At 44.0% G+C, this 15,139-nt stretch overlaps 1 protein-coding gene across 1 annotated transcript in view; it reads left to right on the top strand.

The window, feature by feature from the left end:
• Positions 1-498: 498 nt before the first annotated feature.
• RNF149 (ring finger protein 149) overlaps positions 499-15,139 on the top strand; it is a 73,369-nt gene continuing 58,728 nt past the window's right edge. The window contains exon 1 of the mRNA XM_077482650.1: positions 499-1,131. Coding sequence (XP_077338776.1) covers positions 699-1,131 — 433 coding nt within the window. The 5' untranslated portion in view covers positions 499-698. The remainder of the gene's footprint in view (positions 1,132-15,139) is intronic.

Here is a 15,139-nt window from a genome sequence, read left to right as displayed (position 1 = left end):
GAATAAATTTTGCCCTCAATGTATGACTAAAATGTAGTTTATTCGATTTTTCTTATAACAAAAAGAAGAAAATAACTTTTTTTTCAAAATTTTCGCTTTTTCCATTTATATCGCAAAAAATAAAAATCGCAGAGGCAATCAAATACCATCAAAATAAAGCTCTATTTGTGGGAAGAAAAGGACGCAAATTTCGTTTGGGTGCAATATTGCATGACCGCGCAGTTAGCAGTTAAAGCAGCGCAGTGCCAAATTGGAAAAAGACCTCTCGTCCTTAAGGTGTTTATTGGTCCGGGGCTGTAGTGGTTAAACACGTGTGCAGAAAGGAAAACATTGTCCCAGCAGAGAACTGGTTACATGTCACGTGAGGGCAGTGGAGGAATGCTGGCACTGTGTTTATGTGGTAAGTCCCGGAAGTCTTGCAGCAATACACATGATGACATAGACGTGTTGTGAAATGAGAGCGTGTTGACACAAGGAGGAAGGGGAGGAGCCAGCTGTGTAAGGGGGAAGTGGAATGATAGAGGCGGAGTGATGTTTGTTGTACCTGTCTGGGGAGAGCGGTGACAGGACGGAGATCGGAGCTAGCACTGGGTGGTAAAGGGGGTGAACAACACAGCGCCCCCCAGCGTGCGGAGACCCCCTTATGCCGGCTTGCCAGGAAGGGTCTGTGACAACCCTCGGCCAGCTATTGTGTGAGGATGTCCGGCTGGGTGGCTGTGTGCTGCCTGCTGTACTGTGCTGTATGGCCGGGCTCCTCAGCACACTCTCTGGAATGGTTCACTGCCCTGGTCCGTACGGAATACACCGAGCCTCTCACTAACAGCACGGTGCACGGATCCACCGAGAGCGGCCGCTATGGGGACAGCTCCCCCAAGGAGAGCGTACAGGGGCTGGTGGGTTTCCCTCGGGAGCCGGACCATGTGGAGGGCTGCCACCCCGATACCCACTACGTAGTGCCCGGGATGAGCCCCCGGGCCATGGAGGAGGGCGAGCCTTGGATAGCGCTGGTAGCCCGGGGAGGGTGTACCTTCAAGGACAAGGTAGTGAACGCTGCCCGCAGGAAGGCATCGGCTGTGGTCATCTACAACGAGGCCAAGAGCGGCAATGCCACCGTGCCCATGGCACACCTAGGTAAGACATGGCGCCCCGTGTGTGTGTGGGGAGGGGGGGGGGGGGGGGGTCTGACCTGTGTATGGACATACATATTGTTCACTTTATATTCACCCATAACATTCTGACAGCTAGTCAATAACATTGATTGTCTCATTACAATGACCTCTGAAAGTGGGGGGCAACAAGTGAACATGTTGTCCCTGAAGCTGATAAGCTGAAGCCATAAAAATGGGCATGTCTAGGGATTCCAGTGACTTGGACAGGCCAAATTGTTGTTAGATGTCAGTGCAACTCCAAAACTGCAGCTGTTGTTTGATGTTTCTGGTCTGCAGTGGTCAGGACTGACCAAAAGTGGTCCAAGGAAGGAGAATTGGCAACAGGGTAAAGGGCGGTCAAGGGCAGCCAAGGCCGATGGGGAGGAAAGGCTGGTCTGTATAGTCCAATCCAGTAGAACAATGGTCTCCAAACTGTGGCTCGTTGCTTGCTTTTGTCCATAACTTGCGGCATTATTCCCCCCCCTCCCCCCCCGTCGGCAACCAATGATGTGGCACTATTCCTTCCATTGATACCAACAATGGGTCTCTATTTCTTCCACTGACTCCAATGAAAATGAAGTGCTACTACCACAACTGATACCAATGATGGGGCACTATTAATCACATTACCATTAATGATTGTGCGGAACCCCCCCCCCCCCTCCCATTGATGCCACCAATGGAGCACCATTAATACCAATGGTGGGTGGGCATTTCGTCTCCCTGTTAAAGTCTTTGGGCATTCCTTTTAGTATATCCCCAGTGGATACAAATGATGGCACACTGTTCCTCCCATTGATACCAACAATGGGTCACTATTACTCCCCCTAATACCAATCGTGGGCAATTGTTTACTCCCACTGACGCCAGGACATTTTCTACTCCTATTTTGCACGGTCCAGTCCTCCTAATGTATGAAGGACAGTAAACTAGCCCTTTGTTTAGAAAGTTTGGTCCCCCAGAGGTGCTCTTCTTCTCAAGTGCCCCCATGGAGACCCGCATTGCCTGGGGGCATGCGCGCTCCTGAGTCCTGCTTCTGCGTCCATTGACACAGACAGCAAGACTCAGCCCCACCCCCTCGGCTCCCGTGTCACTGGCTTTGATTGACAGCAGTGGGAGCCAATGCTCTTGCTATCAATCCAGCCAATGAGGACCCGAGACAGTGGCTGGAGCTGCTTTACTAGTCCCCGTCATGGGAACAATCTGGTTCAAGTAAGTAAAAGGGGGGCTCTGGGGAGCTGCTGCATTCCAAAATGTTTTTCACCCTAATGCATTAAGGTGAAAAACCTCAAGGGTTTACAACCCCTTTAAGGTTTCTTGTCTGTCGCTTGGCAACTCAGTGTTTCGGCACCCTACATAAATTTTACATATGATTAAGGTCCGGAGACTGGCTAGGCCACTCCACGACTTTAATGGGCTTCTTCTTGAGCCACTCTTCTGTTGCCTTGGCGGTATGTTTTGGGTAATTGAAATGCTGGAAGACCCATCTTTAGTGTTCTGGTTGAGGGAAGAAGGTTTTACAATACATGGCCCGTCCATTGGCACCTCAATGTGGCAAAATCGGTCTGTACCTTTTTTCAGCAGAGAAACAGCCCCAAAGCATAATGTTTCCACCTCTGTGCTTGACTGTAGAAATTGTTTTCTTAGGATGTTCTTAGGGTCATAGTCTGCATTTCCAATGACAATGAGTTAATGCCAAAGAGCTCCATTTTGGGCTCATCTGACAACAGCACTTTCTCCCAATCCTTCTCTGAATCATTTAGATGTTCAATGACAAACCTCAGACAGGCCTGTACATATGCTTTCTTGAGGAGGGGTACCTTGCGGGCACTGCAGGATTTCAGTCCAAGGGAACATATTGTGTTACCAATGGTTTGTTTGGTGACTGTGGTCCCAACTGCCCTTGAGATCATTCACAAGCTCCTCCCATGTAGTTCTGGACTGATCCCTCATTTTTCTCATGATCACCCTTACCCCATGAGGCGAAATCTTGCATGAAGCTCCAGACCGAGGGTGATCTAGTTATTTTGTATTTCTTCCATTTACGAATAATCGCTCCTTCTCACCAAGCTTCTTGCTAATGGTATTGTAGCCCATTCCTGCATTGTGCAGGTCTACAATCTTCTCCCTGACATCCTTTGACAGCTCTTCGGTCTTGCCCATGATGGTGAGGTTTGAATGGGAGAAAGATTCTGTGGACAGGTGTCCTTTTTTTTTTTTTTTTTTTTTTTTTTATACACATAACGAGCTGTTGTCAGGAGCACCTTCTTAAGAGGGCTTTCACCGTTTTACCGGTGGATTTTACACCATTGTGTTTACATCTGACCACACATTAAACTACTTTTAGGCTAGGTTCACTCTAGCCCGTACAGTGACAAGTGTTCTGCAGTGGATCTCTTTTCATTGTGCAACAATTACAATGGGGCTAAATTTGACAGGTTAGTAAAGTGGTTGTAAAGGCTAAAAGTGTTTTTCTTTACTGCATTTAAAGCGGGAGTCCGCCGGGACTCCGCGTTTTTTTTTTTTTTTTTTTAAAAGCCAGCAGCTACAAATACTGCAGCTGCTGACTTTTAAAATAGTGACACTTACCTGTCCAGCGCGCCCGCGATGTCGGCACCCGAAGCCGATTTCTAGATAATCTCTCGGGTGCTGCCGCCGCCATCTTGGATATGGGAATCAGGAAATGAAGCCTTTCGCGAGTCGCGCTGCGCAATAAGGACGGTCCCTGCTGCCTTTGGGATCTGTGTGTTTCCTAGCAGGCAGCGGGGCACTTGCGGAAAGGGGCGGGCACTTGCGGAAAGGGGCGTAATCTACGCCCCTTTCCGCAGAGAGCTATCCCGGAAGTGGGTACAGATACCTGTACTGTACAGGTATCTGCACCCCCCCTCCCCCCTGAAAGGTGGCAATTGTGGCGCCGGAGGGGGGGAGGGTTCCGATGAGCGGAAGGTCCACTTTAGGGTGGACCTCCGCTTTAAATAAAAAAAGCTTCAACCCCCCCAATACTTACCTGAGCATGATCTTGATCCTGCCCTATGACCAGGAGCATGACTGTGTGCATCAACAGACACACAGCCTGGCCTGGGATCGATTTTTTTTTATTTTTTTTTTTTTTTTTTTATTTATTTTCCAGAATACAGTGGCCACAGTAGGAGATCAGTCCACCTGTCCTGTTTTTCTGGGATTGGGGTGACCGAAAAATCTTCCCCCATCCATACTAATCAGATCTTTATCAGTGCTGAAGGAGGAAGCTTTTGCATTGAGCTCAAAAAAGTGATCCAGGTACTGGAGGGGTGGAGGTACATTGTACCCAAGCTGTCCATCCCTCTGTGCATTGTACAGTAGGTGGGTAGTGTTAATGATCCTTCAGTTATTAGACAAGATCTGTTCTTGCAAGGTTTGTTTTAACTTTCTGTAGCGTGTTCCGTGACAGTATAGAGATACATTGTGGTGTGAGACTTTTCACAGACCTTAGTGGAAGTTAGCTCATAGTACTGAGTAATTGTGCTGCAATAGTGTCCCTTGTATAAGTAATGTGTGTGTTTTGTAGTCTCTGCTGTATACCTGATATACAGGGCACAGTACTGGTGTTCACTTGTACCCTTTGTTCATAGACAAGTAAATACTAATAGATAAATCTGGGATTAAGAAGAGAGACTAGCAAGCAGGATGTAAATTCCAGATTTGTCAAAGCTCATGTTTACTAATAACATGATTGATATTATTAGTAAAGTCAGATGTGTGTGTGTGTTGTTTTTGAAGTAGTGTTTACAATGAATGGGTTATAGACAGGTTAGATGGAAGCTTTTACTGTTATGGCTTTAACGTGGTTATATAGTCAATTTTTTTTACTTTTACCTACAGGAAAGCCTGTAATAAGGCTTACCTGTAGGTAAAAAAAATATTCCCCTCGGTATGCGCAGCTGACTGCAGCAGCGCATGCGCACAAGGGGATTCTCAACTGAAAGCCCGGCAGTCGTCGGACCCTGCCGGGATGAAATCTCCCACACGCATGCGTGGGAGTGACGATATTGCGGCTCCGGCCACTCACAGCGCCTGAGCCACGATACCCGGAAGAAACGCCGATGGAGCATGTCGGCTCCCTCGGCGTGGATCGGGCCAGATGTCGGGGCCTCGTTCTAAGGTAAGTATTTCATAATGAGCTAGTATGTGGTGCATACTAGCTCATTATGCCTTTTCCTTTGCAGGTGGCAAAAAAAACAACACATTAGCAGGTATACAACTCCTTGTTTTTAAGGCTATACTCCAGGTATGATCTTTGTTGCTCAGTTCCATTGGTCCAGTTTTTAGATGTAATGTAAGCATTTATTATATGCCATACCTGGGGTACCACTGGAAGCAGAGAATCCACATAGAAGTTGCCCCTACTACAGTAATCATCCTGGTCCTGTACTAGAAGCAATCTCTAATTTGGATGCGATGGATATTGGGACATCATTGCCCCTGCTTCTCCACCTCTTCCAATAAGAGAAAATATAAGGCATTCTATAAATGTTGCCTGCGCCAAGTAAAGCCACGAACACCCGACCGGACTTTTTGACAGCAAAGGTCTGACGGAATGAGTCCATCGGACAATTCGATCATGTGTGGGCTCCATCAGACCTTTTGCTTGCCAAAAATCTGGCGGACTTTAGAAAAAGAACATGTTTTAAATTTTCCCACCGGAACTCCGCCGGACCGAGAAATCCGTTCGTGTGTATGCTAGTCCAACGGACAAAACCGACGTTAGTGTAGCTACTGGCTGTGAACTTCCTTATTCTAGTCTAGTCGTACGTCATCAAGTTCAAACATAGTCCCTCAAAGTCCGGTTGTGTGTACAAGGCATTAGTGTCTCTCTGTGGTTACCATGCAGCAGGGAAGCTGCTTGATCTAGAACTTGCAAGAAAGGGTCATCGCTGTATTAGTGGTCATTACTACGATGGAGCATGCGAGGTAGTGATGTCATTGCTCAGCCATTCATCTCACCGAAGACTGTGAACCCGGAAAGACGAATGGAAGCACCTTCAGCGGTGACAGTGGAGGAATCCTAAATAGTAATTGGCAGCTGCAGCCAGCTGATTGAGAAAAATTATCCAACATGCCTGTTTGACAAAAGTAAATTTATTGATAAACTTCCATTGACCAGGCATGGTCACACATAAACTTTAATTTGGCTGGTCCCTGTTGAGCTGGCCAAATTTCAATCCATCTGTGGCCAGCTTTAAAATCCAAAACTAGCTGGAGGAGCCTGGAATTGCATCTGCAGTCCACTGATCTTGGTTGTAATGCTTTTCAGGCTCATTTACAAAAAAGAATAAATGCACTTTTTTGAATGGGGAAAAAAAAAAATGTGTGCAATTATTTGCAAAAGGTAGAGTTGGCTTTGAACTCTTCCTGCCGATAGTATGCATATATGCAACTTCACTGAACTGGGCTTTTTTTTTTCCTGGGGCCGCTTATATGCGTATCTGTCTTTGTGCTGGGAGCTTGTCGCACAGAGACTGGGAGCCCAGTCCAATAGTAACGTTCGGGACCCGAAACTCCTGGTTCTAGGTCACCTGATAGCCAATGAAAGGCTATCATAGTGATCAGTCTCTGTGAAGAATGCCCATGTGTTTTCGTTCTCTCTGAATGGAGGAGAGAGGTATATTGTGTGTCTCTCCCCGCAGGGAGGAAAAATAAGCAAAAAATACCTAGATCAAGGTTTGATCTATGTCTAGTATTTGGGTCAAAGGTCATGGCCAGTATATTTTGGGCGGGATTATTTTTTTAAATACGTGTCCATGTGTTTTTAGGTAGGATTAAAAAAAAGCAAAATGTGCATTTTCTGGGCTGTACTATGGGTACAGACAACAAGAAACACACATATGTGGTATTTGGATTGATCTCTGTTGTTGGGTTATGGTAGTAGCAAGAAAAAAAAGTGTGTATGTGTATATATATGTGTGTGTGTGTGTGTGTATGTATGTATATATATATATATATATATATATATATATATATATATATATATATATATATATATATATACATACATACATTTCTTACAATTTTATTATTTTTTTACAACTTTTGGGCCAGTTTTCCTTTGATAATGCACAAAAAAATTAACAATCTGGAGATATCCAATACCATTAACCACTAAATGAAAGCTCAATTTATCCTGAATAAAACAAGGTATGATCTGCCTGGATGCACAAATTTAGTTGAGGTGATCTGTGCGGTTTTATTAACACATTTCAAATTTGTAAAATTGTGCTTGGGCATTAACATTTGTTTTACCCTTAGGCAGGAAGGGGTTAAACTGTGTACACGGAGCAAAGCATGATGCACCTCTGCATTGTATTTTTGCAGCTATGATAGTGTTTTGTTTATGAAACACTGCTAACTCCAATTGAGGAACCTCAAACGGTTCTACGATGATAGTGCTATGTAAGAATAATAACCTTTTGGGGAAAAAAGGTCCTATACAAAACGGGGAATGTTTGTGTTCTTTAGGAAAAAAGTACCGTACTTGTTGAACTCTGGTCAGATGGCTGGCTGTGAACCTTTTGTGTGTGGTTTCTAGGACTATCCTGCGTTTAAAATAACTTGTGCCTCTGCCAGAAAAGGTAACTACAGCTATGTAATGAAGTTGCTTTAAGTGGTTGTAAACCCTTACAAACCACTTTGACCTACAGGTAAGCCTAGATTAAGGCTTACCTATAGGTCCAAGAAATATCTCCTAAACCTACACGGTTTAGGAGATATTTACCCGAAGACAGCGGCATGCAGGTGCGCTGGGGAGGCCGCAGATCGCGGCGATATGCCGCTCGTGTCAGCTCCCGTGTGCATGCGCGGCTCCGGCGAATCACAGCGCCGCAGCAGCAAGACCCGGAAGTCGCTACGGGATACATGGCAGCAGCAAAGAGGAAGATGGAGGACCGCTTCGTTCTCGGGTAAGTTATTCATAATGAGCTAGTATGCTATGCGTACTAGCTCATTATGCCTTTGCCTTACAGGGTGTTTTTTTTTTTTTTTTAATACATACACCTAGGCATAAGGCTTACCTGTAGGTAAAATGGATATCTCCCTGCATGCATCCGCTGACGTCAGAGGTGCATACGCTCTGAAGGTCCGGCGGATCATGGCAGAAATTCAGAGCTCCTTGCTGGAATGGAAGACTCCTGCACATGCGTGGGAGTGACGTTGTCGCGGCTCTGGCGATGCATACTAACTCATTATGCCTTTGCCTTACAGGTGTGTTTTGTTTTTGTAAGGGCATACAACCACTTTAACAAAATGTAAGCTAGGCTAGAATATCAGACTGTGAAATCGAGTGACACCAGACGGCTGGTCATTGTGTGTGGCAATCATTACTTAACCCTGTTTATATGTTCTGTTTGTTGGACCTTCTCCATAGAAAACAAAACTGCATATATGAATGTGTGTGTGTGTGTGTGTATGTATATATATGTATATATGTATATGTATATATATATATATATATATATATATATATATATATATATATATATATATATAGATTTGTTTGTCGTTTTTCGCTATAATTAGGAGGTCTGTCAAGTTGGTCTTGCAAAGCCATAATTTACGCTTTGCAGGCTGGAAACAAGAATGCTATTTTGTATTGCTGCATTGTGTTTCTGTAATTTTGTTGCCAAGAGACTTTTTTCACATTTGTGCAGTTTTAGATTGTCGTGCATTTAACGCTAGTAAAATGACAGGAGGCAATGGGGTTAGTTCACACACTGCACTTGAGTTCCAAAAACATAAAAGAAATCAATCTGTACATGCTACAGTTTGGCTTGGATTTCAAATGCCTTCAGACTCAAGGGGAAGAATGCCAATAAAAACACATGCATGATAATTTTTCAATGCATTTAAAATGCCAAATGGTGTATAAACACACACTGAAACTGCATGTGGTATACTGTGCCTTAGTCACCAATGATGTTACTAAATATCAGTGGAAAGGCAGATGATTATGTACATTCTTTTTTGGTTGGCAGCTGTCATTGGCTTTTACAAAATGACGGTCTGGTGCAGATTGAGTCGCTTAATGAGAACCGTGCATATCCTCTGTCTCATTAGACAATCCATGTTATCTGGTAGCCAAGGTACATATTATGGATGTTACCACAGTGTTTGTGTCGCACTGCAAAGCACTTTTTACTATACCCCCTCCATTCACACTAGTGTGACTCCAAAGTCGCGTGTTTTTTGAGTGTAAGTTTGTAATGCAACTTTGATGCAACTACACTCTCTGGCACTCAAGTCGCATCAAAATGTTCTAAGTCGCTGTGACTTTAAGTTGCGTAAATTTGAACAGGTTCCATTGCAATCAGTGGGCTGCAACTTGCCATGCGATTTATTTTTATTTTTTGTCCAAAGTCGCATGACAAATCACACAGGTGCGAACAGAAGCTAAGAAGATGAATTTGATTTAAAGTGATTGTAAAGTCTCTGCTTTTTTTTTTTTTCTATAAAAATAATAAACATGTTCTACTTGCTTGCCCTGTGTAGAGGTTTTGCACAGAGCAGCGCAGATCCCTCTCTTCAGTGCTCCTGGTCCCTCCCTCCTGTTGAGTGTCCCCACAGCTCCGTGTATTCAATCAGACATGGAGACTTGGTTCTGCCTTCTTGCGCTCCCCTCCCTCTCCCCTTATTGGCTAATAGACTTTGACAGCAGCCAGAGTCGATGGTGTTGCTATGTCTGGGAGAGTCAGGGATGGCCAAGGCCCTCATGGACATGGCTGGATAGAGATGGCTCTTGGGTAAGTATAAGAGGGGCTGCTGCACACAGAAGGCAGCCCCCCTTATGGGCCTGCAGAATTGAGTTGGTGCTATTGACTTCCTGCCTAGCCACATGGATTGGTTATGGGCTTACCAAAAGCTCCGGTAAGCTTGGATTTGACCGGAAAAGGAGAGTGGGGGGGGGGGGGGGTTGCACCCGGTGCTGAGTGCAACATTGCAACAGAAGTCAACCCTGCATCGGAGGTCTGCACGAATGCTAACATTTTATGTTGGGTGACAGGGGAGGGATTAGCTGCAGTACAGATGCACTTTAGTGTTAATTCCAGTTTTCTCACTGTGCTTACTTTTGATTTCCTGTACATGTCTTGAAGATGTTTTAATAAAGTTGCTCTTGAATGTGTTTGTTCACAAGGGAGATGGCAAACAAAGCAGTTTGGAAACTAACAAAAGAAAAGCAGTAAGGAAACATCTGTGTCATAGTTCCTTGACCTGAATTCATGGATGTAGACAGGATAAAATTCCTTCATCCAAAAATGAGTCCTTTGTTTTCTATCTGTACATTGGCTGGTCTCAGACTGATGGAGGTCTGCTTTGGGGCAGGCCAGTGTACAGGGAGAGCTGGCCTGGTCCCTGTACATGAAATGGCTTCCATGGAGTTAATAATTATAGGCATCCAGGGTAGGTAAGGACATGTCAAACAACCTACATGTCTTGGTTCTGACTGAGGCTGGTGAAATAATGTGCCCCACACTAGAGGTCACCTAATTATCGGAGTGGCCAATTTTATTATGACCGATATTTGAGAATTTTCGAAGAATCTGTATCGGTCAGAAACTTACCGCTTATTACCAACATTCTCCCTCTGCTGTGGCGGCCATCTTGTTGGGGCCTACTATGTTATCGGCCTGGGTAGAAGAAGGCTCAGGTGGTTTGCAGTGCACGGACTGCAGTTCTAGTGCTTCCGTGCACTGGGCCTGCAAACGTTCTGAGTCTGACCGAGTCCTAGCTTCTTCTACCCAGATGGGGCAAAGGCTCCCTCGCCTCAGACAGTGCTTGCCACGGAGCGGCGAAACTGGACCAAAGAGAACCCCCCCAGCCACAGCAGGGTGCACTGTGCCAGCCAGAATATCGACCTGAAAAGCGCTATTGATATCGGCCTTACAAAAACTATATCGGTTGACCCACCTATTCCACACTTTAATTGGTTGACAGATTTGCTGTATTAATCCACAAAGGACCAGTTACTTAAAGCGGACCTCCACCCTTAAGTGGAAGTTCCGCTCATCTGATCCAGGTATCTGCACCCACTTCTGGGACAAGCTAGCCGCAGATGCCCCGCCCCCCATTGTGTTCTGGGAAACGCACAGTTCCCAGGACACAGCGGGGACCAGTGGAGATGCACAGCGCGACTCGCGCATGCGCAGTAGGGAACCGGGCAGTGAAGCCGCAATGCTTCACTTCCCGATTCCCTGACAGAGGATGGCGGCGGGGGCAGCGGAGAGACTAGCGATTGCTCGTCATCTGCCGCCGACATCCCTGGACCCTGGAACAGGTAAGTGTCCATTTATTAAAAGTCAGCAGCTGCAATATTTGTAGCTGCTGGCTTTTAATATTTTTTTTTTTTTTTTTTAAAGGTGCAGCTCCTCTTTAATAAAAGTGTCTGCTGCTTAGGGCCCCATCAAATCTTTGTCCTGCAGGGAGGCACATAGGTTGGGGTGCTGTGATGCCATTAATGACTGGCACCTCAACACACTTCCAGAACACACTGCAGTGCAGAACAAGGCATAGTTCCTTGTGTGTTGCATTGCTATAAAGTACAAACCACACCTACATTTTTGTGTCTTGAGGTGCGTTGCTACCCATTCATTTTGAATGTACTGTCTAATACAGCAAGCTGCATCTGGTGTCAGCACATGAAGATACATGCACCTCACTGTATTGTGGTGTGAATGGACCCTTACTAAATGGGTCAGATATATATATATATATATATATATATATATATATATATATATATATATATATATATATATATATATATATATATATATATATATATATATATATATATATATATATATATAATTTATTTATTTATTTTTTTCTCTTCCCCAAAATCTGGAAATTTGTTATCTCCCTTGCTGGTTTGTGCTGTAGCTCAGGCCTATGCCATATGATCTTGGTAATTTCAGTGTTGTTCAATCGCATTTTTATTTTTGCTTTTGGGGATTGGGCCCCATAAGAAAAATACTATTGGGCCCTGTGCTTTCAAGTTATCCACCTGACTAAGCCCCTTATTTATTTTCCTTGTTGGTTAGGTGTAATTGACATCATGTACAGTTAGGTAATGTAAAAGGGGGTGGGCGGGTATCATTGGTGGAAGAGGACAAGGCATGCTACATGCACCTTTGTGTGCTTCAGTTAAGTGTTTTTGGTTGTGTGTAGTATGCCAAAGCTCTACGACAGATCAAAGGCCCATTCATCCTTAACACAATTTTGGTGTGTTCATGGCATGCCTCAGTGTGCCAATACCACCCAACAAAGCTGAAGTTTACTGATTGGGTCAGCCCTACAAAGTGCAAGATAAATGGTAGTGCCCTGCTAAGAAAGGGTTAAAGAATCATACATTTTTACCCAAGATGGTAAACTAGCCCCTTTTTTTTTATTTTTATATTATTGTGGTGGCTGAGGCTTATGCTGTATAGAGCACAGGGTTAAGTCACGGTTATAAATATACTTGTTTTCCACAGTGACAATGGGGTGGTGACCACAAACGCCTGCGTACTTCTTTCAGGAAACCCAATCTATAATGAATCTGAGGTGTACAGCATTGTTTGTTGAACCTTTTCTTAGTAACCTTCTGCACACACCAGAAATTATAGCTGCATGGAGTATCCATATCCTATATAAGGTAGTTGTCGTGTGTTTTATTTCAGTAGTTTTCTCCTGGCAGCTTGTACGGAACCTTAGGGAGGTGGTTGTTGGTGGTGACTGTATCTGTTATCAGACTGTGCAGTTCACCAGCTAACCATTCTGTCTCTGGAGAATCTATTCATATGATAGCTAGGATTGGGCTAATGCCGCTGTTTCCTTGTGTCATTGGATTTCAGCTTTGGATAACAGAACTGGGATCATAGCAGTTTCAGTGTCTGTCTTCGACACCAGTGTCAGGGATTCGCTTACCTGTACGCCTGCATGTGAACTCAATGGCAAATACCACTGTTAAAATATTTATTCAGCTGGCAGCAGGGATCACAGGGCTTTTATCCTGAATTTCAAATTCACAAGTGTTCTGTATATAAATGACACATGGGATGGGCATATATAACAAAACCTCTATAGTTGGGTCTTGTTGTACAGGTAAGATATTTACAAAACAAAAAGAGGGGGAAAACACTGCGCTCCCTATATAAGTGACAAAAATTGTGATCTAACACAAAACAGCAGCTAACATACAAACAAACTAAGTCAAAATAGCAAATGATAACAAACAATGTAGCGCTATAATATCAAAAAATGTAAAAAACCTAGATATAAATCACCAAATAATCTGGTAGTGAAATCAAACTTAAAAGGCCAGCATACTACATATCACATGTTGTGCAGTCCAGTAAAAAATAAAAAATAAATGTGCTAAAGTGAACTAACAGCATGAACATAAAGTCCAGCTATGACAAAATAATGTGAAACGTGAGTCCAGATATTCCGTTGGTATGAACTATGTATAGCCTTCCGTTCACAGCCAGAAATTATTATAGAAAACGGTGGATACCCTTAATGAAAGTGATGGACACAAACTACTATGTAGTAAATGTGTCATGCAGGCTTATGTGAGTCACACACCATTTGTATACATCAGGTCATGGATCACCAACCGAATAGTCGCTGCCCACTTCAGGATCGATACACCTCAGATCTCCAGGGGTTCTCAACTCTCTCTCAAAGATTCCGGTCCGCTAGGAGCTCGGAGCGGGTTCACCATAAACAAAGTAAGGACACAATGCCTCTCATAGTGAAAATCCACCATTGAAATCTTTTTTCCAAATGACATATAAAAAATAACATAAAAAATATCCAAAAAAAATCACGTGATCCAATAAAAAAGAATGATAAAAAGAGCAATATGGGGAGCAGGAAACGCTATCCCGACGCGTTTCGACTAATAAGCCTTCTACTGGGGCATGCCCCAGTAGAAGGTAAGATATTTGCCTGTTGTTCTCTGGCTCTCTGTAGCTCAACAGTAGCCCACTTACATGTCTGTGGGACCCCAGATTTTAGTTCAAATCTCAGGACAGTGCTGCAGCAATATTGTGGGAAATGGTGTAAACTGTAAAGCCTTATTTACACAGTATTTTAGTGCCAGCTGTTGCAGAAATCTCACAGGACCTACCATCCCATGGGATTAATGCAGGACTGTCCCAGGATTTGAACCAAATCCTGGTGCCCCATAGACGTACCCTATGTTCCAGTGCTTGAATACTCTAGCCAACCCCAGTAGTGATATCTGACAGTACAAGAGAGTGGAGAAAACCTATCCCTACTACCAGTTTCTGGTCATGTAACAATAACTTCTGACTCGGAGTCTCAAGTAAATCCTGGGATAGGTTCTTTTTATTTATTTAATATTTTTATTTTTTAAGCTCTGAGGCACCTTGTTTGGAGAATTGGAAGGGGCTGGGGACTTGTGGTCCTTTTTTATTGGTCATGTGTAAGTGGTTCACTGTTGGGGGTGGCATAATAATACATTCTGTTAATGGAATGGTAGTGGGGACCCCTAAAGAAAACAATGGGAGGAGAAACCAGGTTTTCATTGGCCAAACTTGACATACCACATGTTGTAAATTCTAAGATGTGGCACATAGTGGCCAATAATACAGATTTGTGCTGCAAGACATACTGAGCTGGGTACAGTTCAGACTCCTGGTGCCTAATGTGCAGCCCTTTGGTCCACATACAGCACTATGCAAATACCAGCAGTCAGTAGGGGAAGCCTACATTTGTGACCTAGCAGTTTTGAGCATGCATGTTTGCTTTACTGTACACACGATAGGACTTTGCTCCATCGGACTTATGTTGTCAAAAAAGTTTGTCCGTTCACACAGCCAACAAAAGTCAAAAAACCCGAAAAAGTTTGTCCGATGGTGCGTACACACGGTCGGATGTTGCTTCAAAACAGCTAATTTGCATGTTTGTTGTCAAAAAGTCAGATCGTGTGTACGTGCCTTTTACAATTTCAGAGC

This window comes from Lithobates pipiens, unplaced genomic scaffold (assembly GCF_037356315.1).
Source record: "Lithobates pipiens isolate NorthernLeopardFrog02 unplaced genomic scaffold, aLitPip1_a1.2 Scaffold_16, whole genome shotgun sequence".
NCBI lineage: Eukaryota > Metazoa > Chordata > Amphibia > Anura > Ranidae > Lithobates > Lithobates pipiens.
The sequence above is the reverse complement of the archived record's forward strand: the minus strand, read 5'-3'. Positions and strand labels throughout refer to the sequence as shown.